This window comes from Phaenicophaeus curvirostris, unplaced genomic scaffold (assembly GCF_032191515.1).
Source record: "Phaenicophaeus curvirostris isolate KB17595 unplaced genomic scaffold, BPBGC_Pcur_1.0 scaffold_460, whole genome shotgun sequence".
NCBI lineage: Eukaryota > Metazoa > Chordata > Aves > Cuculiformes > Cuculidae > Phaenicophaeus > Phaenicophaeus curvirostris.
The window spans coordinates 16,035-40,342 of record NW_027207040.1 but is presented as its reverse complement, the minus strand read 5'-3'; the positions used below and the strand labels follow the sequence as shown (position 1 = coordinate 40,342).

General features: G+C 59.1%; 2 protein-coding genes across 2 annotated transcripts; one reads left to right on the top strand and one right to left on the bottom strand.

Moving 5' to 3' along the window:
- The first annotated feature begins 1,961 nt into the window (after positions 1-1,961).
- Positions 1,962-18,638, top strand: KEAP1 (kelch like ECH associated protein 1). The gene is made up of 7 exons (XM_069883012.1): positions 1,962-2,016; positions 5,206-5,495; positions 7,264-7,550; positions 10,047-10,735; positions 14,061-14,266; positions 15,232-15,408; positions 18,375-18,638. The coding sequence occupies exons 2-7, from the start codon at positions 5,225-5,227 to the stop codon at positions 18,551-18,553; spliced, it is 1,809 nt and encodes a 602-aa protein (XP_069739113.1). The 5' UTR covers positions 1,962-2,016; positions 5,206-5,224; the 3' UTR covers positions 18,554-18,638.
- SPC24 (SPC24 component of NDC80 kinetochore complex) lies at positions 18,518-24,097 on the bottom strand. The gene is made up of 7 exons (XM_069883015.1): positions 24,091-24,097; positions 23,723-23,911; positions 22,629-22,835; positions 21,149-21,293; positions 20,945-21,037; positions 19,087-19,163; positions 18,518-18,984 (listed from the first exon to the last, which is right to left on the bottom strand). Exons 1-7 carry the CDS (start codon positions 24,095-24,097, stop codon positions 18,878-18,880), a joined length of 825 nt encoding a protein of 274 aa, XP_069739116.1. The 3' UTR covers positions 18,518-18,877.
- Between the last annotated feature and the right edge of the window lie 211 nt (positions 24,098-24,308).

Sequence of the window (24,308 nt, the reverse complement as noted above, 5' to 3'; positions counted from 1 at the left end):
CACTGGGGGTGTCTCTGGTGTCACTGGTGTCTCTCACTGGTGCCACTGGGACTTGTTTTGGTGTCCCTAGTGTCACTGGTGTCACTGGTGTCTCTCGCTGGGGTCCCTGGTGTCTCTCACTGGTGTCACTGGTGCCATTGGGACTTGCCCTGGTGTCCCTAGTGTCACTGGTGTCACTGGTGTCTCTCGCTGGGGTCCCTGGTGTCTCTCACTGGTGTCACTGGTGCCATTGGGACTTGCCCTGGTGTCCCTAGTGTCACTGGTGTCACTGGTGTCTCTCGCTGGGGTCCCTGGTGTCTCTCACTGGTGTCACTGGTGCCACTGGGACTTGTCTTGGTGCCCCTAGTGTCACTGGTGTCACTGGTGTCTCTCGCTGGGGTCCCTGGTGTCTCTCACTGGTGTCACTGGTGCCATTGGGACTTGTCTTGGTGCCCCTAGTGTCACTGGTGTCACTGGTGTCACTGGTGTCTCTCACTGGTGTCCCTAGTGTCACTGGTGTCGCTGGTGTCTCTTACTGGTGTCCCTGGTGTCTCTCGCTGGGGTCCCTGGTGTCTCTCACTGGTGTCACTGGTGCCATTGGGACTTGTCTTGGTGGCCCTAGTGTCCCTGGTGTCCCTGGTGTCACTGGTGTCTCTTACTGGTGTCACTGGTGTCACTGGTGTCTCTCGCTGGGGTCCCTGGTGTCTCTCACTGGTGTCACTGGTGCCACTGGGACTTGCCTTGGTGCCCCTAGTGTCACTGGTATCACTGGTGTCTCCCACTGGTGTCCCTGGTGTCACTGGAGTCTCTTACTGGTGTCACTGGTGTCTCTTACTGGTGTCACTGGTGTCACTGGGAGGCACACTGGGGGTGTCCCTGGTGTCACTAGGGGGCACACTGGGACTTTCACTGGTGTCACTGGTGTCCCTGGTGTCTCTCACTGGTGTCACTGGTGTCACTAGTGTCCCTGGTGTCTCTCACTGGTGTCACTGGGGCTGTCCCTGGTGTCCCTGGTGTCTCTCACTGGGGTCCCTGGTGCCATTGGGACTTGTCTTGGTGTCCCTAGTGTCACTGGTGTCACTAGTGTCTCTCACTGGTACCACTGGTGTCACTGGTGTCTCTCACTGGGGTCACTGGGGGTGTCCCTGGTGTCCCTGGGCCCGTGTCCCGGGGCCTCTTACTGGTGTCACTGGTGTCACTGGGGCCCCTGGGCCTCTGTCCCGGGGGCTCTTACTGGTGTCACTGGTGTCACTGGGACTCTCCCCTCTGTCCCGGGGACACTTACTGGTGTCACTGGTGTCACTGGGGGGCACACTGGGACTCTTACTGGTGTCCCTGGTGTCCCTGGGCCCCTGTCTCGGGGACTCTTACTGGTGTCCCTGGTGTCACTGGTGTCACTGGTGCCTCTGGGCCCCAGTCCCGGGGGCTCTTACTGGTGTCACTGGTGTCCCTGGGACTCTCCCCTGTGTCCCGGGGGCTCTTACTGGTGTCACTGGTGTCCCTGGGACTCTCCCCTGTGTCCCGGGGGCTCTTACTGGTGTCACTGGTGTCCCTGGGACTCTCCCCTGTGTCCCGGGGGCTCTTACTGGTGTCACTGGTGTCACTGGGACCCTCCCCTCTGTCCCGGGGGCTCTTACTGGTGTCACTGGTGTCACTGGGACTCTCCGCTCTGTCCCGGGGACTCTTACTGGTGTCACTGGTGTCCCTGGGACTCTCCCCTGTGTCCCGGGGGCTCTTACTGGTGTCACTGGTGTCACTGGGACTCTCCGCTCTGTCCCGGGGACTCTTACTGGTGTCGCTGGGTCCCTGGGCCCCCTGGGCCCCTGTCCCGGGGGCTCTTACTGGTGTCACTGGTGTCCCTGGGACTCTCCCCTGTGTCCCGGGGACTCTTACTGGTGTTCCTGGGCCCCTGTCCCGGGGACTCTTACGGCGGCGGGGGGGCCGGGCGGGCGCGCCGGTGACGTCACTGGGGGCGGGGCCTCGCTCCCGCGCTGCTGAGTCACCGCCCCCCCCCGCGCGGAGCCGCCGCCGCGGCGGGTGAGACACCGGGACCCCCTCCCCCCCACCCAGGGACCCCCCCCCCCCCCGGACCCGGGACCCCCCCAGGGACCCCCCTCTGGACCTAGGACCCCCTCCCACCATCCCCCCGGGGCCCTCTCGCACCCAGGACCCCCCCCCCCCCCCGGGAACCCCAATAACCGGGGACCCCCCCCCCAGGGGCCCCCCGTACCCCGGACCCCCCCAATGGGGCCCTCAAGACCCCCCCGAGACCTCTGGGACCCCCCGGGACACCCCAGTAATCCAGGCCCCCCCCGACCCCCCCCATGGGACTTTCAGGCCCCGCCCCCCCCATGGGACCCCTCTGGGACCCCCCCAGGACCCCCCCTCTAACCCCTCAATCCCTCATGGGACCCCCTGAAACCCCTCCCCCCCCCCCAGACCCCCTCAGGACCCCCAACCTCACCCCCCCCGCCCCGTGCCTCAGTTTCCCCTCTCCTTCCCCCGTGCCTCAGTTTCCCCTCTCCTGTCCTTGTGCCTCAGTTTCCCCTCTTCTCTCCTTGTGCCTCAGTTTCCCTCATGCCTGTTTTTCTCTCCTGGTGCCTCAGTTTCCCCTATTGATGCCTCAGTTCCTCTCCTTGTGCCTCAGTTTCCCTTGTGCCTCAGTTTCCCCTCTTCTCTCCCTGTGCCTCAGTTTCCCCTCTCCTCTCCTCTTGTCTCAGTTTCCCTCATGCCTCAGTTTCCCTGGTGCGTCAGGTTCCCTCATACCTGTTTCCCCTCTCCTTGTGCCTCAGTTTCCCCTCTTCTCTCCCTGTGCCTCAGTTTCCCTTGTGCCTTAGTTTCCCCTCTCCTCGTGCCTCAGTTTCCCTTATGCCTCTGTTTCCCTCTCTTCCTGACTCAGTTTCCTTCTCCTTGTGCCTGTTTCCCTCTCCCTCGTGCCTCTGTTTCCCCTCTCCTCATGCCTCAGTTTCCCTCGTGCCTCAGTTTCCCCTCTTCTCGCCTTGTGCCTCAGTTTTCCCTCATCTCTCCCTCTGCCTCAGTTTCCCTCGTGCCTCAGTTTCCCCTCTCCTCTCTTTGTGCCTCAGTTTCCCCGTTGGTGCCTCAGTTTCCCTCGTGCCTCAGTTTCCCTGGTGCCTCAGTTCCCTCATACCTGTTTCCCCCTCCCCGTGCCTCAGTTTCCCTCGTGCCTCAGTTTCCCCTCTCCTCTCCTCTCCTCGTGTCTCAGTTTCCCTTATGCCTCAGTTTCCTCATGGCTGTTTCCCTCTCCTTGTGCCTCAGTTTCCCCTGTGCCTCAGTTTCCCCTCTTCTCTCCCAGTTCCTCAGTTTCCCCTCTCCTCGTGCCTCAGTTTCCCTCATGCCTCAGTTTCCCTCATACCTGTTTCTCTGTCCTCGTGCCTCAGTTTCCCCTATTGATGCCTCAGTTTCCCTGGTGCCTCAGTTTCCCCTCTCCTCTCCTCATGCCTCAGTTTCCCACGTGCCTCAGTTTCCCCTCTTCTCTCCCTGTGCCTCAGTTTCCCCCATTGATGCCTCAGTTTCCCTCGTGCCTCAGTTTCCCCTGTGCCTCAGTTTCCCCTCTCCTCTCCTTGTGCCTCAGTTTCCCTTGTGCCTCAGTTTCCCCTCATCTCTCCTTGTGCCTCAGTTTCCTTTGTGCCTGTTTCTCTCTTCCTGTGTGTCTGTTTCCATTGTGCCTCAGTTTCCCTCTCCTTCATGCCTCAGTTTCCCCTCTCCTCGTGCCTCAGTTTCCCTGGTGCCTCAGTTTCCCTGGTGCCTCAGTTTCCCTCTCCTCGTGCCTCAGTTTCCCGTCTCCTCTCCTTGTGCCTCAGTTTCCCCTATTGATGCCTCAGTTTCCCTCGTGCCTCAGTTTCCCCTCTCCTGGTGCCTCAGTTTCCCTTGTGCTGTTTCCCTCTCCTTGTGCCTCAGTTTCCCTGGTGCCTCAGTTTCCCCTCTCCTCTCCTCGTGCCTCAGTTTCCCCTATTGATGCCTCAGTTTCCCCTCTCCTCTCCTCGTGCCTCAGTTTCCCTCGTGCCTCAGTTTCCCCTCTCCTCTCTTTGTGCCTCAGTTTCCCTTGTGCCTCAGTTTCCCCTATTGATGCCTCAGTTTCCCTGGTGCCTCAGTTTCCCCTCTCCTCTCCTCGTGCCTCAGTTTCCCCCATTGATGCCTCAGTTTCCCCTCTTCTCTCCCAGTTCCTCAGTTTCCCTCTCCTCGTGCCTCAGTTTCCCCTGTGCCTCAGTTTCCCCTGTACCTGTTTCTCTCTCCCCGTGCCTCAGTTTCCCCTCTTCTCTCCCAGTTCCTCAGTTTCCCCTCTCCTCGTGCCTCAGTTTCCCTCATGCCTCAGTTTCCCTCATACCTGTTTCTCTGTCCTCGTGCCTCAGTTTCCCCTATTGATGCCTCAGTTTCCCTGGTGCCTCAGTTTCCCCTCTCCTCTCCTCGTGCCTCAGTTTCCCCTATTGATGCCTCAGTTTCCCCCATTGGTGCCTCAGTTTCCCTCGTGCCTCAGTTTCCCTTGTACCTGTTTTTCTCTCCTCGTGCCTCAGTTTCCCTGGTGCCTCAGTTTCCCCTCTCCTCTCCTCGTGCCTCAGTTTCCCTCGTGCCTCAGTTTCCCCTCTTCTCTCCCTGTGCCTCAGTTTCCCTCGTGCCTCAGTTTCCCCTCTCCTCTCCCTGTGCCTCAGTTTCCCCTCTCCTTGTGCCTCAGTTTCCCTCATGCCTGTTTCCCTCTCCTCATGCCTCAGTTTCCCTGGTGCCTCAGTTTCCCCTCTCCTCTCCTCATGCCTCAGTTTCCCTCATGCCTCAGTTTCCCCTCTCCTCTCCTCGTGCCTCAGTTTCCCCTCTTCTCTCTTTGTGCCTCAGTTTCCCCGTTGGTGCCTCAGTTTCCCGTCTCCTCTCCCTGTGCCTCAGTTTCCCTCCTGCCTCAGTTTCCCTTGTACCTATTTTTCTCTCCTTGTGCCTCAGTTTCCCTGGTGCCTCAGTTTCCCTCGTGCCTCAGTTTCCCCTCTTCTCTCCCTGTGCCTCAGTTTCCCTCGTGCCTCAGTTTCCCCTCTCCTCTCTTTGTGCCTCAGTTTCCCTCGTGCCTCAATTTCCCTCATACCTGTTTCTCTGTCCTCGTGCCTCAGTTTCCCCCATTGATGCCTCAGTTTCCCCCATTGGTGCCTCAGTTTCCCTCGTGCCTCAGTTTCCCCTGTACCTGTTTCTCTCTCCCCGTGCCTCAGTTTCCCCTCTTGTTCCCCGCAGCCCCGGGCGATGCTGGGCGATGTCGTCCCCCCCCTCCGCCGAGTGCGCGGCCGAGGTGACGCCGTGCGGGGGTGTCCCCGGGGGGTCCCTGCGCTACCGGGTGGCCGAGCACCCCGGGGCGGCGCTGGCCGCCATGAACCAGCTGCGGGGCCAGCGGCTGCTCTGCGACGTCACCCTGCGCGTCGCCCACGGCCCCGGGCGCCCCCCGGCCCTGCTGCCGGCCCACAAGCTGGTCCTGGCGGCCGCCAGCCCCGTCTTCAGGGCCATGTTCACCGCGGGGCTACGGGAAGGTCGGGACGGCTACCGGAGAGGGGAGGGGGCAACCGAAGGGATGGGGGGGCAACCGAAGGGATGGGGGGGCAACCGAAGGGATGGGGGGGCAACCAAAGGGATGGGGAGGCAACTAAAGGGATGGGGGGGCAACCAGAGTGGGGAGATGGCAACCAAAGGGATGGGGTGGCAACCAAAGAGGGGAGATGGCAACTAAAGGGGTGGGGTGGCAACTAAAGGGATGGGGTGGCAACTGAAGGGATGGGGAGGCAACTGAAGGGATGGGGGGACAACTGAAGGGATGGGGGGACAACTGAAGGGATGGGGAGGCAACTAAAGGGATGGGGGGGCAACCGAAGGGATGGGGAGGCAACCGAAGGGATGGGGGGGCAACCGAAGGGATGGGGGGGCAACTAAAGGGATGGGGGGGCAACTAAAGGGATGGGGGGGCAACTGAAGGGATGGGGGGGCAACCGAAGGGATGGGGTGGCAACTAAAGGGATGGGGGGGCAACTGAAGGGATGGGGGGGCAACTGAAGGGATGGGGAGGCAACCAGAGAGGGGAGATGGCAACCAGAGAGGGGAGATGGCAACCAAAGAGGGGAGATGGCAACTAAACAGGGGAGGTGGCAACTGAAGGGATGGGGTGGCAACCAGAGAGAGGAGGTGGCAACCAAAGAGGGGAGATGGCAACTAAAGGGATGGGAAGGCAACTAAAGGGATGGGGTGGCAACCAGAGTGGGGAGATGGCAACTAAAGGGGTGGGGTGGCAACTGAAGGGATGGGGAGGCAACTGAAGGGATGGGGAGGCAACTAAAGGGATGGGGTGGCAACCAGAGAGGGGAGATGGCAACTAAAGGGATGGGGTGGCAACCAGAGAGAGGAGATGCCAACTAAAGGGATGGGGAGGCAACTAAAGGGGTGGGGTGGCAACTGAAGGGATGGGGAGGCAACTAAAGGGATGGGGTGGCAACCAGAGAGGGGAGATGGCAACTAAAGGGATGGGGTGGCAACCATGGTCCCATCACCCATCCCATGGTCCCATCACCCATCCCGTGGTCCCATCACCCATCCCACGATCCCATCACCCATCCCGTGGTCCCATCACCCATCCCACGATCCCATCACCCATCCCACGGTCCCATCACCCATCCCATGGTCCCATCACCCATCCCACGATCCCATCACCCATCCCACGGTCCCATCACCCATCCCATGGTCCCATCACCCATCCCACGATCCCATCACCCATCCCACGATCCCATCACCCATCCCATGGTCCCATCACCCATCCCGTGGTCCCATCACCCATCCCACGATCCCATCACCCATCCCATGGTCCCATCACCCATCCCGTGGTCCCATCACCCATCCCACGATCCCATCACCCATCCCACGATCCCATCACCCATCCCATGGTCCCATCACCCATCCCATGGTCCCATCACCCATCCCATGATCCCATCACCCATCCCATGGTCCCATCACCCATCCCATGGTCCCATCACCCATCCCATGATCCCATCACCCCATCCCATGGTCCCATCACCCATCCCATGATCCCATCACTCATCCCATGGTCCCATGATCCCATCACCCATCCCACGATCCCATCACTCCATCCCACGATCCCATCACTCCATCCCATGATCCCATCACCCATCCCATGATCCCATCACTCATCCCATGGTCCCATCACCCCATCCCATGGTCCCATCACCACCCAACCTCCTCCAGCTCCGCGTGGCCTCCCTCAGGGTTCTCCGTCGGGTTCCTCCTTGTCCGCAGGCGGGATGGAGGTGGTGCCCATCGAGGGCGTCCACCCGCGGGTGATGGAGCGCCTGGTGGACTTTGCGTACACGGCGTCCATCTCGGTGGGGGAGAAGTGCGTCCTGCAGGTGATGAACGGCGCCGTCATGTACCAGATGGACAGCGTGGTCCGCGCCTGCTCCGACTTCCTGGTGCAGCAGCTCCACCCCAGCAACGCCATCGGCATCGCCGCCTTCGCCGAGGACATCGGCTGCCTCGACCTCCACCAGAAGGCCCGCGAGTACATCTACATGAACTTCCCGGAGGTGAGGGACGTCAAGGGTCGGGGGGGATGTCAGGGGTCTGGGGGACATCAAGGGTTTGGGGGACGCCGGGTGTTGAGGGACACCAAGATTGGGGGATGATGGGTTTTGGGGGACACCAGGATTTTGGGGACACCAAGATTGGGGGATGATGGGTTTTGGGGGACACCAAGATTGGGGGATGATGGGTTTTGGAGGACACCAGGATTATTGGGGACACCAAGATTGGGGGATGATGGGTTTTGGAGGACACCAAGATTGGGGGATGATGGGTTTTGGGGACACCAAGATTGGGGGACGCTGGGATTTTGGGGACACCAAGATTGGGGGATGATGGGTTTTGGGGACACCAAGATTGGGGGATGATGGGTTTTGGGGACACCAAGATTGGGGGACGCTGGGATTTTGGGGACACCAAGATTGGGGGATGATGGGTTTTGGGGACACCAAGATTGGGGGATGATGGGTTTTGGGGGACACCAAGATTGGGGGATGATGGGTTTTGGGGACACCAAGATTGGGGGATGATGGGTTTTGGGGACACCAAGATTGGGGGATGATGGGTTTTGGGGGACACCAAGATTGGGGGATGATGGGTTTTGGGGACACCAAGATTGGGGGATGATGGGTTTGGAGGACACCAAGATTGGGGGATGATGGGTTTTGGAGGACACCAAGATTTGGAGGACACCAAGATTTGAGGACACCAGGATTTTGGGGACACCAGGATTTTGGAGGACACCAAGATTGGGGGACACCAGGGATTTGGAGGACGTCGGGATCTGGGGGACACTGGGGTCTGGAGACATCAGGGATTTGGGGGACACCAAGATTTGAGGACCCCAGGGGTTTGGAGGACATCAGGATTTTGGGGACACTAGGATTTTGGAGAACACCAAGATTGGGGGACACCAGGGATTTGGAGGACGCTGGGTTTTGGAGGAAACTAAGATCTGGGGACAATAGGCTTTGGAGGACACTGGGGTCTGGGGGACACTGGGGTCTGGAGACATCAGGGATTTGGAGGACACCAGGATCTGGGGGACACCAGGATTTTGGGGGACACCAAGCTTTGGGGACAATGGGTTTTGGGGGACAGCAAGGGTTGGGGGTGATGGGTTTTGGAGGACACTGAGATTTTGGGGGCGTGAGGGATTTGGGAGATGTTGGGATTGGAGAACACCGGGACTTGGAGGAACCAGGGTTCCCGAGATGCTGGTTTTGGTGGACACTGGGGTTTGGGAAGATCAGGACTTGGAGGACCCGAGGTTCTTGAGATGCTGGGATTGGGAACACCAGGATCTCATCGTGCTGGGATCGGAGAACGCCAGGATCTGGAGGCCCCAAGGTTCTCGAGATGCTGCTTTTGGAGGTCTCTGGGCTTTGGGAATACCAGGATCTGGAGGAACCAGGTTTCTTGAGATGCTGGGATTGGGGAACACCAGGATCTGGAGGCCCCAAGGTTCTCGAGATGCTGCTCTTGGCGGTCTCTGGGGTTTGGGAACACCAGGATCTGGAGGAACCAGGGTTCTTGAGGTGCTGGGATTGGGGAACAGCAGGATCTGGAGGCCCCAAGGTTCTCGAGATGCTGGTTTTGAGGATGTTGGGGTCTGAGAACACCAGGATCTGGAGGTCCCAAGGTTCTCGAGATGCTGGTTTTGAGGATGTTGGGGTCTGAGAACACCAGGATCTGGTGGCCCCAAGGTTCTCGAGATGCTGGTTTTGGAGAACAATGGGGTTTGGGGACACCAGGACTTGGAGGCCCCGAGGTTCTCGAGATGCTGGTTTTGTAGGTCTCTGGGGTTTGGGAACACCAGGATCTGGAGGAATCAGGGTTCTTGAGATGCTGGGATTGGGGAACACCAGGATCTGGTGGCTCCAAGGTTCTCGAGATGCTGGTTTTGAGGATGTTGGGATCTGAGAACACCAGGATCTGGTGGCTCCAAGGTTCTCGAGATGCTGGTTTTGAGGATGTTGGGGTCTGAGAACACCAGGATCTGGAGGTCCCAAGGTTCTCGAGATGCTGGTTTTGAGGATGTTGGGATCTGAGAACACCAGGATCTGGAGGTCCCAAGGTTCTCGAGATGCTGGTTTTGGAGAACAATGGGGTTTGGGGACACCAGGACTTGGAGGCCCCAAGGTTCTCGAGATGCTGGTTTTGTAGGTCTCTGGGGTTTGGGAACACCAGGATCTGGAGGAATCAGGGTTCTTGAGATGCTGGGATTGGGGAACACCAGGATCTGGAGGCCCCAAGGTTCTCGAGATGCTGGTTTTGAGGATGTTGGGGTCTGAGAACACCAGGATCTGGAGGTCCCAAGGTTCTTGAGATGCTGGTTTTGAGGATGTTGGGATCTGAGAACACCAGGATCTGGAGGAACCAGGTTTCTTGAGATGCTGGGGTCTGAGAACACCAGGATCTGGAGGCCCCAAGGTTCTCGAGCTGCTGCTTTTGGAGGTCTCTGGGCTTTGGGCCCTGACCGCCGTCCCCGCGTGCCGCAGGTGTCCAAGCAGGAGGAGTTCTTCAACCTGTCTCACTGCCAGCTGGTGACGCTGATCAGCCGGGACGAGCTGAACGTGCGCTGCGAGTCGGAGGTTTTCCACGCCTGCATCAACTGGGTGAAGCACGACTGTCCCAACCGGCGCCCCTACGTGCAGGCTCTGCTGCGCGCCGTCCGCTGCCACTCGCTCACCCCCCGCTTCCTGCAAGCCCAGCTCCAGAAGTGCGAGATCCTCCGCTCCGACTCGCGCTCCAAGGATTATCTGGCTCAGATCTTCCAGGATCTGACCCTCCACAAGCCGACGCCGCCCGATGTCCCTGGCCGGACGCCCAAAGTCGATCAGCTCATCTACGCGGCCGGCGGTTATTTCCGTCAATCCTTGAGCTTCTTGGAGGCTTTTAACCCCCGCGACGGCTCGTGGCTCCGCTTGGCCGACCTGGAGGTGCCGCGCAGCGGGCTGGGGGGCTGCGCCGTGGGGGGGTTGTTTTACGCCGTGGGCGGCCGCAACAACTCGCCCGACGGCAACACCGACTCGGCCGCCATCGACTGTTACAACCCCATGACCAACCGCTGGTCGCCCTGCGCCCCCATGAGCGTCCCCCGCAACCGCATCGGCGTCGGCGTCATCGACGGCTTCATCTACGCCGTGGGGGGGTCGCACGGCTGCCTCCACCACAGCAGCGTCGAGAGGTCAGGGCTGCGGCGGGGCGGGGGTCGAACGCGGCTGGGAAGGGGTTAAATGTGGCTTGAAAGGGGTTAGATGTGGCTAAGAAGGGGTTAAAAGTGTCTTGGAAGGGGTTTAAGTCTGGCTTGAGGGGGTTAAATGTGGCTGGGAAGGGGTTAGATGTGGCTGGGAAGGGGTTAAATGTGACTGGGAAGGGGTTAAACACGGCTGGGAAGGGGTTAGATGTGGCTGGGAAGGGGTTAAACACGGCTGGGAAGGGGTTAAATGTGGCTGGGAAGGGGTTAGATGTGGCTGGGAAGGGGTTAGATGTGGCTGGGAAGGGGTTAAACACGGCTGGGAAGGGGTTAGATGTGGCTGGGAAGGGGTTAGATGTGGCTGGGAAGGGGTTAAATGTGGCTGGGAGGAGGTTAGATGTGGCTGGGAAGGGGTTAGATGGGGCTTGAAAGGGGTTAAATGTGGCTGGGAAGGGGTTAAAAGTGCTTGGAGGGGTTTAAGTCTGGCTTGAGGGGGTTAAATGTGGCTGGGAAGGGGTTAAAACTGCTGGGAAGGGGTTAAAACTGCTGGGAAGGGGTTTAAGTCTGCCTTGGAGGAGGTTAAGTCTGGCTTGGAAGGGGTTAGATGTGGCTGGAAAGGGGTTAAAAGTGGCTGGGAAGGGGTTAAAAGCGCTTGGAGGGGTTTAAGTCTGGCTTGGAGGGGGTTAAATGTGGCTTGGAAGAGGTTAAAAGTGGCTGGGAAGGGGTTAAAAGCACTTGGAGGGGGTTAAGTCTGGCTTGAGGGGGTTAAATGTGGCTAGGAAGGGGTTAGATGTGGCTAGGAAGGGGTTAGATATGGCTGGGAAGGGGTTAAACACGGCTGGGAAGGGGTTAGATGTGGCTGGAAAGGGGTTAAAAGTGGTTGGAGGGGGTTAAGTCTGGCTTGGAGGGGGTTAAGTCTGGCTTGGAAGGGGTTAAATGTGGCTTGGAAGGGGTTAGATGGGGTTTGGAAGGGGTTAGATGCGGCTTGAAAGGGGTTAAATGTGGCTGGGAGGGGGTTAAAAGTGCTTGGAGGGGTTTAAGTCTGGCTAGAGGGGGTTAAATGTGGCTGGGAAGGGGTTAAAACTGCTGGGAAGGGGTTAAAACTGCTGGGAAGGGGTTTAAGTCTGCCTTGGAGGAGGTTAAGTCTGGCTTGGAAGGGGTTAGATGTGGCTGGAAAGGGGTTAAAAGTGGCTGGGAAGGGGTTAAAAGCGCTTGGAGGGGTTTAAGTCTGGCTTGGAGGGGGTTAAATGTGGCTTGGAAGAGGTTAAAAGTGGCTGGGAAGGGGTTAAAAGCACTTGGAGGGGGTTAAGTCTGGCTTGAGGGGGTTAAATGTGGCTAGGAAGGGGTTAGATGTGGCTAGGAAGGGGTTAGATATGGCTGGGAAGGGGTTAAACACGGCTGGGAAGGGGTTAGATGTGGCTGGAAAGGGGTTAAAAGTGGTTGGAGGGGGTTAAGTCTGGCTTGGAGGGGGTTAAGTCTGGCTTGGAAGGGGTTAGATGGGGTTTGGAAGGGGTTAGATGCGGCTTGAAAGGGGTTAAATGTGGCTGGGAGGGGGTTAAAAGTGCTTGGAGGGGTTTAAGTCTGGCTAGAGGGGGTTAAATGTGGCTGGGAAGGGGTTAAAACTGCTGGGAAGGGGTTAAAACTGCTGGGAAGGGGTTTAAGTCTGCCTTGGAGGAGGTTAAGTCTGGCTTGGAAGGGGTTAGATGTGGCTGGAAAGGGGTTAAAAGTGGCTGGGAAGGGGTTAAAAGCGCTTGGAGGGGTTTAAGTCTGGCTTGGAGGGGGTTAAATGTGGCTTGGAAGAGGTTAAAAGTGGCTGGGAAGGGGTTAAAAGCACTTGGAGGGGGTTAAGTCTGGCTTGAGGGGGTTAAATGTGGCTAGGAAGGGGTTAAATGTGGCTGGGAAGGGGTTAGATGTGGTTGGGAAGGGGTTAAACACGGCTGGGAAGGGGTTAGATGTGGCTGGGAAGGGGTTAGATGTGGCTCGGAGGGGGTTAAAAGTGCTGGGAGGGGTTTAAGTCTGGCTTGGAGGGGGTTAAGTCTGGCTTGGAAGGGGTTAGATGTGGCTTGGAAGAGGTTAGATGGGGTTTGGAAGGGGGTAGATGCGGCTTGAAAGGGGTTAAATGTGGCTGGGAGGGGGTTAAAAGTGCTTGGAGGGGTTTAAGTCTGGCTTGAGGGGGTTAAATGTGGCTTGGAAGGGGGTAAGTGTGGCTGGGAAGGGGTTAGATGTGGCTCGGAAGGGGTTAGATGTGGCTGGGAAGGGGTTAAATGTGGCTTGGAAGGGGTTAGATGTGGCTGGGAGGGGGTTAAATGTGGCTGGGAAGGGGTTAAAAGTGCTTGGAGGGGTTTAAGTCTGGCTAGAGGGGGTTAAATGTGGCTTGGAAGGGGTTAAATGTTGTTTGGAAGGGGTTAAATGTGGCTGGGAAGGGGTTAGATGGGGTTTGGAAGGGGTTAGATGCGGCTTGAAAGGGGTTAAATGTGGCTGGGAGGGGGTTAAAAGTGCTTGGAGGGGTTTAAGTCTGGCTTGAGGGGGTAAATCTGGTTGGAGGAGATAAATGTGGCTGGGAAGGGGTTAAATGTTGTTTGAAAGGGGTTAAAAGTGGCTGGGAAGGGGTTAAATGTGGCTTGGAAGGGGTTAAAAGTGGCTGGGAAGGGGTTAAATGTGGCTTGGAAGGGGTTAAAAGTGCTTAGAAGGGGTTAAAAGCGCTTGGAGGGGTTTAAGTCTGGCTTGAAGGGGTTAAATATGGATTGGAAGGGGTTAGATGTGGCTTGGAAGGGGTTAAATGTGGCTTGAGGGGGGCAAATGTGACCTGGGGGGCCCCCAAATCTGCATGGGGGGGTAAATCTCCACTGAGGGGGGCCCAAATCTGCATGGGGGGGGTAAATCTCTACTGGGGGGACCCCAAATCTGCAGGGGGGGGTAAATCTCCACTGGGGGGACCCCGAATCTGCATGGGGGGGGTAAATCTCCACTGGGGGGACCCCAAATCTGCATGGGGGGGGGTAAATCTCCACTGGGGGGACCCCAAATCTGCATGGGGGGGGGTAAATCTCCACTGGGGGGCCCCCAAATCTGCATGGGGGGGTAAATCTCTACTGGGGGGCCCCCAAATCTGCATGGGGGGGGTAAATCTCCACTGGGGCCCCCCCAAATCTGCATGGGGGGGGTAAATCTCCACTGGGGGGACCCCAAATCTGCATGGGGGGGGTAAATCTCCACTGGGGGGGGCCCAAATCTGCATGGGGGGGGGTAAATCTCCACTGGGGGGACCCCGAATCTGCATGGGGGGGCCACTGTGTGACGGGGTGTCCCCCCCCAGGTACGACCCCGAGCGGGACGAGTGGCAGGGGGTGTCCCCGCTGCTGACCCCCCGCATCGGGGTGGGGGTGGCCGTGCTGAACCGGCTCCTTTACGCCGTGGGGGGGTTCGACGGGGGCACCCGCCTGCGCTCGGCCGAGAGGTACCACCCCGAGAGCGACGCCTGGAGAGCCATCGCCCCCATGGGCTCCGTGCGCAGCGGCGCCGGTGAGGGGGGGCACGGGGGGGCACCCAGGGGGTTGGGGGGCACCGGGGATTTAGGGGTTAACCAGGGGTTTGGGGGGGCACTGGGGTTTGGGGGCATCCAGGGGTTTAGGAGGCACCAGGGCTTTAGGGGTTAACCAGGGGCTGGGGGGACACCCAGGGGTTTGGGGGGGCACTGGGGTTTGGGGGGTTAACCAAGGTCTGGGGGGGCATTGGGGTCTGGGGGCACCCAGAGGTCTGGGGGGCACTGGGGCTTTAGGGGTTAACTGGGGTCTGGGGGGGCATTGGGGTCTGGGAGGGCACTGGGGCTTTAGGGGTTAACCGGGGTCTGGGGGGGCAGTGGGGTTTGGGGGGGCACTGCGGCTTTAGGGGTTAACCGGGGTCTGGGGGGGCACTGGGGCTTTAGGGGTTAACCGGGGTCTGGGGGCACTGGGGATTTGGGGGTCACTGGGGTTTGGGGGTCACCAGGATTTGAGGTGATAGATTTGGGGGTCACTGGGGTTTGGGGGTCACCAGGATTTGAGGTGATGGGTTTGGGGGTCACCAGGGTTTGGGGGTCACCAGGATTTGAGGTGATGGGTTTGGGGGTCACTAGGGTTTGGGGTCACCAGGATTTGAGGTGATGGGTTTGGGGGTCACTAGGGTTTGGGGGTCACCAGGATTTGAGGTGATGGATTTAGGGGGTCACTGGGGTTTGGGGGTCACTAGGATTTGAGGTGATGGGTTTGGGGGTCACTGGGATTTGGGGTCACCAGGATTTGAGGTGATGGATTTGGGGGTCACCAGGATTTGAGGTGATGGGTTTGGGGGTCACCAGGGTTTGGGGTCACCGGGGTTTGGGGGGGTCACCAGGATTTGGTGTGAGGGGTGGGGAGGAATCCGAGGGCCACCGAGGCTTTGAGGGACACAGTTGGGGGGTCCCCAGGGTGGATTTGGGGGGGTCTCACCCCTTTGCCCCCCCCCCGCAGGGGTCTGCGCCCTGGACAACTGCATCTACGCGATGGGGGGGTACGACGGGTCGGCCCAGCTGAGCAGCGCCGAGCGCTACCGCGTCGACAGCGACTCCTGGAGCCCCGTGGCCCCCATGAGGCACCGCAGGAGCGCCCTGGGCGTCACCGTCCACCAGGGCCGGATCTACGTCCTCGGTAGGTGACACCCGCTATGGCCTCGTAGGTGACACGATCTAGGGCCTTGAATAGGTGACACGATCTAGGGCCTCCGTAGGTGACACGATCTACGGCCTCGGTACGCAACACGAGTTACGGCCTCGGTAGGTGGCACCCGCTACGGCCTCGTAGGTGACACCAGCTACGCGATCTAGGTCCTCAGTAGGTGACACCAGCTACGGCCTCGGTAGGTGACACGATCTAGGTCCTCAGTAGGTGACATGAGCTACAGCCTCATAGGTGACACCAACTACGGCCTCAGTAGGTGACACGATCTAGGGCCTCGGTAGGTGACACGAGCTACGGCCTCAGTAGGTGACACGATCTAGGTCCTCGGTAGGTGACACGATCTAGGTCCTCGGTAGGTGACACGATCTACGGCCTCGGTAGGTGACACGATCTAGGTCCTCAGTAGGTGACATGAGCTACGGCCTCGGTAGGTGACACAATCTGGGTCCTTGGTAGGTGACACCAGCTACGGCCTCAGTAGGTGACACGATCTAGGTCCTCGGTAGGTGACACGATCTACGGCCTCGGTAGGTGACACAATCTAGGGCCTCAGTAGGTGACACGATCTAGGTCCTCGGTAGGTGACACCAGCTACGGCCTCAGTAGGTGACACGATCTAGGTCCTCGGTAGGTGACACCAGCTACGGCCTCAGTAGGTGACACGATCTAGGTCCTCGGTAGGTGACACGAGCTATGGCCTTGGTAGGTGACACGATCTACGGCCTCGTAGGTGACACGATCTAGGGCCTTGGATAGGTGACACGATCTAGGGCCTCCGTGGGTGACACGATCTACAGCCTCGGTAGGCAACACGAGTTACGGCCTCGGTAGGTGGCACCCGCTACGGCCTCGAGGTGACACCAGCTACGCGATCTAGGTCCTCAGTAGGTGACACCAGCTACGCGATCTAGGTCCTCAGTAGGTGACACAATCTAGGGCCTTGGATAGGTGACACGATCTAGGGCCTCCGTAGGTGACACGATCTACAGCCTCGGTAGGTGACACCCGCTATGGCCTCGTAGGTGACACCAGCTACGCGATCTAGGTCCTCGGTAGGTGACATGATCTAGGTCCTCAGTAGGTGACACCAGCTACGGCCTCGTAGGTGACACAATCTAGGGCCTGGGTAGGTGACACGAGCTACGGCCTCGGTAGGTGACACGATCTAGGTCCTCAGTAGGTGACATGAGCTACAGCCTCATAGGTGACACCAACTACGGCCTCAGTAGGTGACACGATCTAGGGCCTCGGTAGGTGACACGATCTAGGTCCTTGGTAGGTGACACGAGCTATGGCCTCGGTAGGTGACGTGATCTAGGGCCTCGGTAGGTGACATGAGCTACGGCCTCGGTAGGTGACACGAGCTAGGTCCTCGGTAGGTGACACCAGCTACAGCCTCGGTAGGTGACACGAGCTACGGCCTCGGTAGGTGACACCAGCTACAGCCTCGGTAGGTGACACAATCTAGGTCCTCGGTAGGTGACACCAGCTACAGCCTCGGTAGGTGACACAATCTAGGTCCTCGGTAGGTGACACAAGCTACGGCCTCGGTAGGTGACACGATCTAGGGCCTCGGTAGGTGACACGATCTAGGTCCTCAGTAGGTGACACAAGCTATGGCCTCGGTAGGTGACGCGATCTAGGGCCTCGGTAGGTGACACAAGCTACGGCCTCGGTAGGTGACACGAGCTACCTGCTGGATAGGGGACAGGGGGACAGGATCTACGTCCTTGTTAAGTGACACCTCGCTGGGGGTTGGAATCCAAGGGCTTGAAGGGCTTGGCCAACCCAACCGATTCCGGGATCCTGAAGAGCTTTGCCAACCAAACCAGTTCCGGGATCTTGAAGGGCTTTGCCAACCCAACCGATTCCGGGATAACCAGGATCCCAAAGGGCTTTTCCAACCCAACCAATTCTGGGATCTTGAAGGGCTTTGCCAACCCAACTGATTCCAGGATAACCAGGATCTCTGGAAGGGCCTTTCCAACATATTATGGGATCTTGATGGGCTTTCCTTAACCCAACTGATTCCGGGATAACCAGGATCTCAAAGGGCTTTTCCAACCCAACCCATTCCAGGATCTCAAAGGGCTTTTCCAACCTAACCAGTTCTGGGATCTTGAAGAGCTTTTCCAACCCAACCCATTCCAGGATAACCAGGATCTTGAAGACCTTTGCCAACCCAACCCATTCCAGGGTCTCCAAGGGCTTTCCCAATCCAACCCATTCTGGGATCTTGAGGAGCTTTCTTAACCCAACTGGTTCCAGGATATCTAGGATCTTGAAGGGCTTTTCCAACCCAACCGATTCCGGGATAACCGGGATCTAGAAGGGCAGGATGACCAGGATCTCGAGGGGCTTTTCCAACCCAACCAATTCCGGGATAACCGGGATCTAGAAGGGCAGGATGACCAGGATCTTGAGGGGCTTTTCCAACCCAACCAATTCCAGGATAACCGGGATCTAGAAGGGCAGGATGACCAGGATCTTGAAGAGCTTTTCCAACCCAACCAATTCCGGGATAACCGGGATCTAGAAGGGCAGGATGACCAGGATCTCGAGGGGCTTTTCCAACCCAACCGATTCCGGGATAACCGGGATCTAGAAGGGCAGGATGACCAGGATCTCGAGGGGCTTTTCCAACCCAACCAATTCCGGGATAACCGGGATCTAGAAGGGCAGGATGACCAGGATCTTGAAGAGCTTTTCCAACACAACCAATTCCGGGATAACCGGGATCTAGAAGGGCAGGATGACCGGGATCTCGAGGGGCTTTTCCAACCCAACCGATTCCGGGATAACCGGGATCTAGAAGGGCAGGATGACCAGGATCTTGAAGAGCTTTTCCAACCCAACCGACTCAGGGATAACCGGGATCTCAAGGGGCTTTTCCAACCCAACCGACTCAGGGATAACCGGATACCCCCTCTCGGCAGGCGGCTACGACGGCCACACCTTCCTGGACTCGGTGGAATGCTACGACCCGGCCACGGACGCCTGGACGGAGGTGACGCGGATGACGTCGGGCCGCAGCGGCGTCGGCGTCGCCATCACCATGGAGCCGTGTCGCAAGCAAATCGACGGAGCCGGAGCCGGAGCCGACTGCCCCTGCTAACCCCGGAGCCGCCGTGGAGGCCTTGGGAGCGGGGAAGGAGGACGCGAGGAATCGCTTCTTCTTCCCCTTCTCCCTCTTCTCCCCACGGCGGCGGAAAAACTCGTGGCTTGGCCCCCCCCCCCCCCAACTCCTCTCACCGTTCCCGGCGTTGGGAACGGCACGAACCGGATTCATCCCTATTTTCCACCCCGACTGGTTTTAATGATTCCCCAGATCCCGTTGTTACACGAATAAAAAGATTTTTGTGATTAAAAGAGGGGGGGTCGGTGCTGTGAGGGATTGAGGGGGGGGTCAGGTGCCAAATCCACGGATCCGAGCGGGAATTCACCACTCGGTGGGCACCAAACTCCATAAATAATCGCTGAGGAAGCAGCGGGAGTGGCTGGTGCCGTCGATGTCGATGGGTTGAGCGATGTCGGGGCCGTAGTGGACTTTGAGGGGGGGGGAAAAGACAAGAGAGGGGGAGTTTAGGGTGTAGAAAGGGGGGGCAGAGGATTTTAGGGGGGGCCAAAGGGGTGTGGGGAAGCACTCACTGCCTTTGATCCGCGCCGGATCCGCCTCGTAATCCCAATCGATCCGGCTGATCTTGTAGTAGAGCTGCGTCACGTAGCTGCGAGGGAAAGGGGGGGCTCTGAGGGGTTGGGGGGGGCTTCTGAGGGGGTTTGGGGGGCCTCTGAGGGGGCTGAGAGGGGTTTGGGTGGGCCTGAGAGGGGTTTGGGGGGAGCTCAGAGGGATTTGGGGGGGTTCTGAGGGGGCTCAGAGGGGTTTGGGGGGGTTCTGAGGGGGCTCAGAGGGGTTTGGGGGGGCCTGAGAGGGGTTTGGGGGGGTCTGAGAGGGGTTTGGGGGGGTCTGAGAGGGGTTTGGGGGGATTCTGAGGGGTTTGGGGGGAGCTCAGAGGTTTGGGGGGGTTCTGAGGGGGGTTTGGGGGGAGTTCGGAGGTCTGGGGGGGTTCTGAGGGGGCTGAGAGGGGTTTGGGGGGGCCTGAGAGGGGTTTGGGGGAATTCTGAGGGGTTTGGGGGGAGCTCAGAGGTTTGGGGGGGTTCTGAGGGGGGTTTGGGGGGAGCTCGGAGGTCTGGGGGGGTTCTGAGGGGGCTGAGAGGGGTTTGGGGGGGCCTGAGAGGGGTTTGGGGGGGGCTCTGAGGGCTTTGGGGGGGGGAGGTTGGGGGGCTGAAAGGGTTTGGGGGGCCTCTGAGGGGTTTGGGGGGGCTGAGAAGGGTTTTGGGGGGATTTTGATGTCACTCGGGAGGATTTGGGGGTCACTCCTAGGGATTTTGGGGTCTCTCTCTGGGGGATTTTGGGGTCGCTCTGGGTGCTCAGGGGGATTTTGGGGTCGTTCAGGGGGATTTTAGGGTCACTCAGAGCGATTCTGGGGTGGTTTGGGGGCACTCGGAGGGATTTTGAGGTCACTTATTGGGATTTGGGGGTGGTTTTAGGGGTCTCGGGAGGATTTGGGGGTCACTCGTAGGGATTTTGGGGTCGCTCAGGAGGATTTTGGGGTCTCTCCGGGGGATTCTGGGGTTGTTCCGGGGAATTCTGGGGTGGTTTGGGGGCACTCGGAGGGATTTTGAGGTCACTTATTGGGATTTGGGGGTGGTTTTAGGGGAGGATTTGGGGGTCACTCAGGGATTTTGGGGTCTCTCTGGGGGATTTTGGGGGCACTCGGAGGGATTTTGATGTGGTTTTAGGGGCACTTGGGCTTTTGGGGTCACTCGGGGGATTCTGGGGTCACTCAGGGGGAATTTGGGGGTGGTTTTAGATGTCTCGGGAGGATTTGGGGGTCACTCATAGGGATTTTGGGGTCACTCAGGAGGATTTTGGGGTCTCTCTGGGGGATTTCGGGATCGCTCTGGGGGCTCAGGGGGATTTTGGGGTCACTCAGAGGGATTCTGGGGTGGTTTGGGGGCACTCGGAGGGATTTTGATGTGGTTTTAGGGGCACTCAGGCTGATTTTGAGGTCACTCAGGAGGATTTTGGGGTCACTCAGGAGGATTTGGGGGTGGTTTTAGGGGTCTCGGGAGGATTTGGGGGTCACTCATAGGGATTTTGGGGTCACTCAGGAGGATTTTGGGGTCTCTCTGGGCGCTCAGGAGGATTTTGGGGTCACTCAGAGGGATTCTGGGGTGGTTTGGGGGCACTCGGAGGGATTTTGAGGTCCCTTAGGGGGATTTGGGGGTGGTTTTAGGGGTCTCGGGAGGATTTGGGGGTCACTCATAGGGATTTTGGGGTCTCTCTGGGGGCTCAGGAGGATTTTAGGGTCACTCAGAGGGATTCTGGGGTGGTTTGGGGGAACTCGGAGGGATTTTGATGTGGTTTTAGTGGCACTCAGGCAGATTTTGGGGGCACTTGGGGGATTTTGGGGTCACTCCGGGGGATTTTGGGGTCCCCACTCACGCAGCCGAGGGCAGGGCCGCCTCCTCCCGCTCCGGCTTCTCCTCGAGGCTTCGGCTCTGGTCCCGCAGCTCCTCCAGCTCGCGGCGCAGGGCGGTGTCGGAGTAAAGGGTCACGACTCACGGTGGAAGGTGAGCTCCAGACCCCCCCCAAACTAAAAATCTTGGGGACCCCCCTCACCCCGAACCCCCAAAGCTGAAAGGATATAGGTTGGTGGCCTCCAGGTCGGCTCCGGCCGCCCGCGCTCGCTCCAGCTCCGCTTCCAGCTCCTGCAGCTTCCGCAGGGCCCGCTGCAGCCGGCCCTCGCGCTCCAGCAGCCCCCGAGCCACCGTCTCCTCCGTCCCCGTCAGCTCTGGGGACGAGGACACGGGAATTGAGGGGGGGAAGGGACCTCAAAGCCCATCCAGATCCAACCCCGTGGGCAGGGACACCTTCCCGTCCCAAGAGAACCATGGAATCGTGGCATGGGTTGGGTTGGAAGGACCTCAAAGCCCATCCAGATCCAACCCCGTGGGCAGGGACAACTTCCCAGCACAGGAGAACCATGGAATTGTGGGATGGGTTGGGTTGGAAGGATCTCAAAGCCCATCCAGATCCAACCCCGCAGCCAGGAACCCCTTCCCATCCCAAGAGAACCACGGAATTGTGGGATGGGATGGGTTGGAAGGACCTTGAAGCCCATCCAGATCCAAGCCCTTGGCCAGGAGCCCCTTCCCATCAGGTTCCCATTCCAGGAGAACCATGGAATCATGGAACAGTTGGGTTGGAAGGACCTCGAAGCCCACCCAGATCCAACCCCGTGGGCAGGGACACCTCCCACTGGATCAGGAGGCTCCAAGCCCCATCCAGCTGAAGACATCGGCTCCTCCAAAGGCATCTTGGGGTCTACACTGAGCTCCAGCCGTGGTGACCGAAAGCCATGGGTGCAACCGCTCTTAGAGTCATGGGATGGGCTGGGAAGGACCTCAAAACCCACCCAGCCCAACCCCTCAACTGACCCCAGGATTTGAGGGGCCATGGATGGAGGGCAGGAAGGATCTAGAGAGCGATGAGGCCAGGCTGGATCCATGGATGGAGGGCAGGAAGGATCTAGAGAGGGATCAGGAGAGGCTGGATCCATGGATGGAGGGCAGGAAGGATCTAGAGAGGGATCAGGAGAGGCTGCATCCATGGCTGGAGGGCAGGAAGGATCTAGAGAGGGATCAGGAGAGGCTGGATCCATGGCTGGAGGGCAGGAAGGGTCTAGAGAGGGATCAGGGCAGGCTGGATCCATGGATGGAGGGCAGGAAGGGTCTAGAGAGGGATCAGGCCAGGCTGGATCCATGGCTGGAGGGCAGGAAGGATCTAGAGAGGGATCAGGTCAGGCTGGATCCATGGATGGAGGGCAGGAAGGGTCTAGAGAGGGATCAGGGCAGGCTGGATCCATGGATGGAGGGCAGGAAGGATCTAGAGAGGGATCAGGTCAGGCTGGATCCATGGACTAGAGGGCAGGAAGGATCTAGAGAGGGATCTAGGATCTAGAGATCCCTCTGGAGAACCTCAAACCCTCCAGCAGATCCACCCAGCTCAGTGCCAGCCCCAAACTTCTCATAGGTGGGATCGTTGACTTCGTTTAGACCCAGCGCTAACGAACCCCGAGGGCCGTGGCGGGGCCGCCGCGGAGCCCTCGTTAAAGGGCGACTCTCACCGCGGACGAGGCGAGCGGCCGAGGTCTGGGTCTCCAGGAGCTTGGAGTCCATGCGGCAGCGGGAGTCGAGGCTGCGGCGCAGGCGGGAGGCGGCCCAGTCGGACACCAGGATCCCCAGCAGCTCCTGGCTCAGCTCCTCCAGCTCCTGCAGGCGCGGGCTCGGCATGGCGGGGCAGCAAAACCGGCCTGGGGGGGCAAAATCGGGGGCTGGAGGGCAGAAATGAGGGGTTAAGGGGGCAAAAACAGGGATTAAGGGGGCAAAAATGAGGGGTGGGGGAGTAAAAATGAGGGGTTGGAGGCAAAAACTGGAGTAAAGGGGGCAAAAACAAGGCTTGGGGACAAAAATGAGGGGTTAAGGGAGCAAAAACAGGAGTTAAGGGGGCAAAAACAGGGCTTGGGGACAAAAACGAGGGGTTAAGGGGCAAAAGTGAGAGGTTAAGGGGGCAAAAATGAGAGGTTAAGGGGGCAAAAATGAGAGGTTAAGGGGGCAAAAACGAGGGGTTAAGGGGGCAAAAACAGGGCTTGGGGGCAAAATTGAGGGGTTAAGGGAGCAAAAATGAGGGGTTAAGGGGGCAAAAACAGGGCTTGGGGGCAAAATTGAGGGGTGGGGGGCAAAAATGAGGGGTTAAGGGGCAAAAATGAGGGGTTAAGGGGGCAAAAATGAGGGGTGAGGGGGCAAAAATGAGGGGTTAGGGCAAAAACAGGGATTAAGGGGCAAAAATGAGGGGTTAAGGGGGCAAAAATGAGGGGTTAAGGGGGCAAAAATGAGGGGTTAAGGGGGCAAAACCGAGGGGTGGGGGAGCAAAAACAGGGCTCGGGGCAAAAATGAGGGGTTAAGGGGGCAAAACCGAAGGGTCAAGGGGGAAAAAAATGAGTAATGTGAGCAAAACGGGTTAAGGGGGCAGAAATGAGGGGTGAGGGGGCAAAAATGAGGGGTTAAGGGGGTAAAAATGAGGGGTGGGGGGCAAAAATGAGGGGTTAAAGGGGTAAAAATGAGGGGAGGGCAAAAACAGGGGTCAAAAATGAGGGACAGGGCAAAACCTGGGGCTGGGGGGGCAAAACAAGGGGCTGGGGGGGGGCAAAAGCCCCGTTACCTCCGCCCTCCCGGTCCCGGTCGCCGTTCGAAGAGCGCGGGAGCCGCTCTGCGCACGCGCCCGCCCCGCCTCGCTGGTCCGCGCAGGCGCCGTTGAAAGGAGGGCGGAACCGGAAGCGGCTCTTCAGCAGGGCCCTTCCGGCCGCCTTGGGAGGACTCCTCTCTATGGTCTGGCTAGGCGGTGGGGACCCTTGCAAGGGTCCACCCCCCCATTCCACACCCCCATTTCAGCCTGACCCCCCCATTCCAGCCTGACCCCCCCATTCCTGACCCCCCATTTCACCCCCCCAATTCCTGACCCCCCCATTCCTGACCCCCCATTTCAGCCCGACCCCCCCATTCCCCCCGACCCCCCCATTTCAGCCTGACCTCCCATTTCACCCCCCCTCCTGACCCCCCCATTTCACCCCCCGACCCCCCCATTCCTGACCCCCCCATTCCAGCCTGACCCCCCCATTCCTGACCCCCCCATTCCTGACCCCCCCATTTCAGCCTGACCCCCCCACTTCACCCCCCCGACCCCCCATTTCATCCTGACCCCCCCATTCCTGACCCCCCCCATTCCTGACCCCCCCATTCCTGACCCC

Coding starts and splice junctions, on each gene's coding strand:
- KEAP1 (XM_069883012.1), top strand. CDS start 5,225: ATGTCGTCCCCCCCCTCCGCCGAGTGCGCGGCCGAGGTGACGCCGTGC. Junction 10,736..14,060: donor CACCACAGCAGCGTCGAGAG/GTCAGGGCTGCG, acceptor GTCCCCCCCCAG/GTACGACCCCGAGCGGGACG. Junction 15,409..18,374: donor GGGCCGGATCTACGTCCTCG/GTAGGTGACACC, acceptor CCCTCTCGGCAG/GCGGCTACGACGGCCACACC.
- SPC24 (XM_069883015.1), bottom strand. Junction 22,836..23,722: donor CCGGGACCGGGAGGGCGGAG/GTAACGGGGCTT, acceptor TCTGCCCTCCAG/CCCCCGATTTTGCCCCCCCA. Junction 21,294..22,628: donor GGCCGCTCGCCTCGTCCGCG/GTGAGAGTCGCC, acceptor CCTCGTCCCCAG/AGCTGACGGGGACGGAGGAG.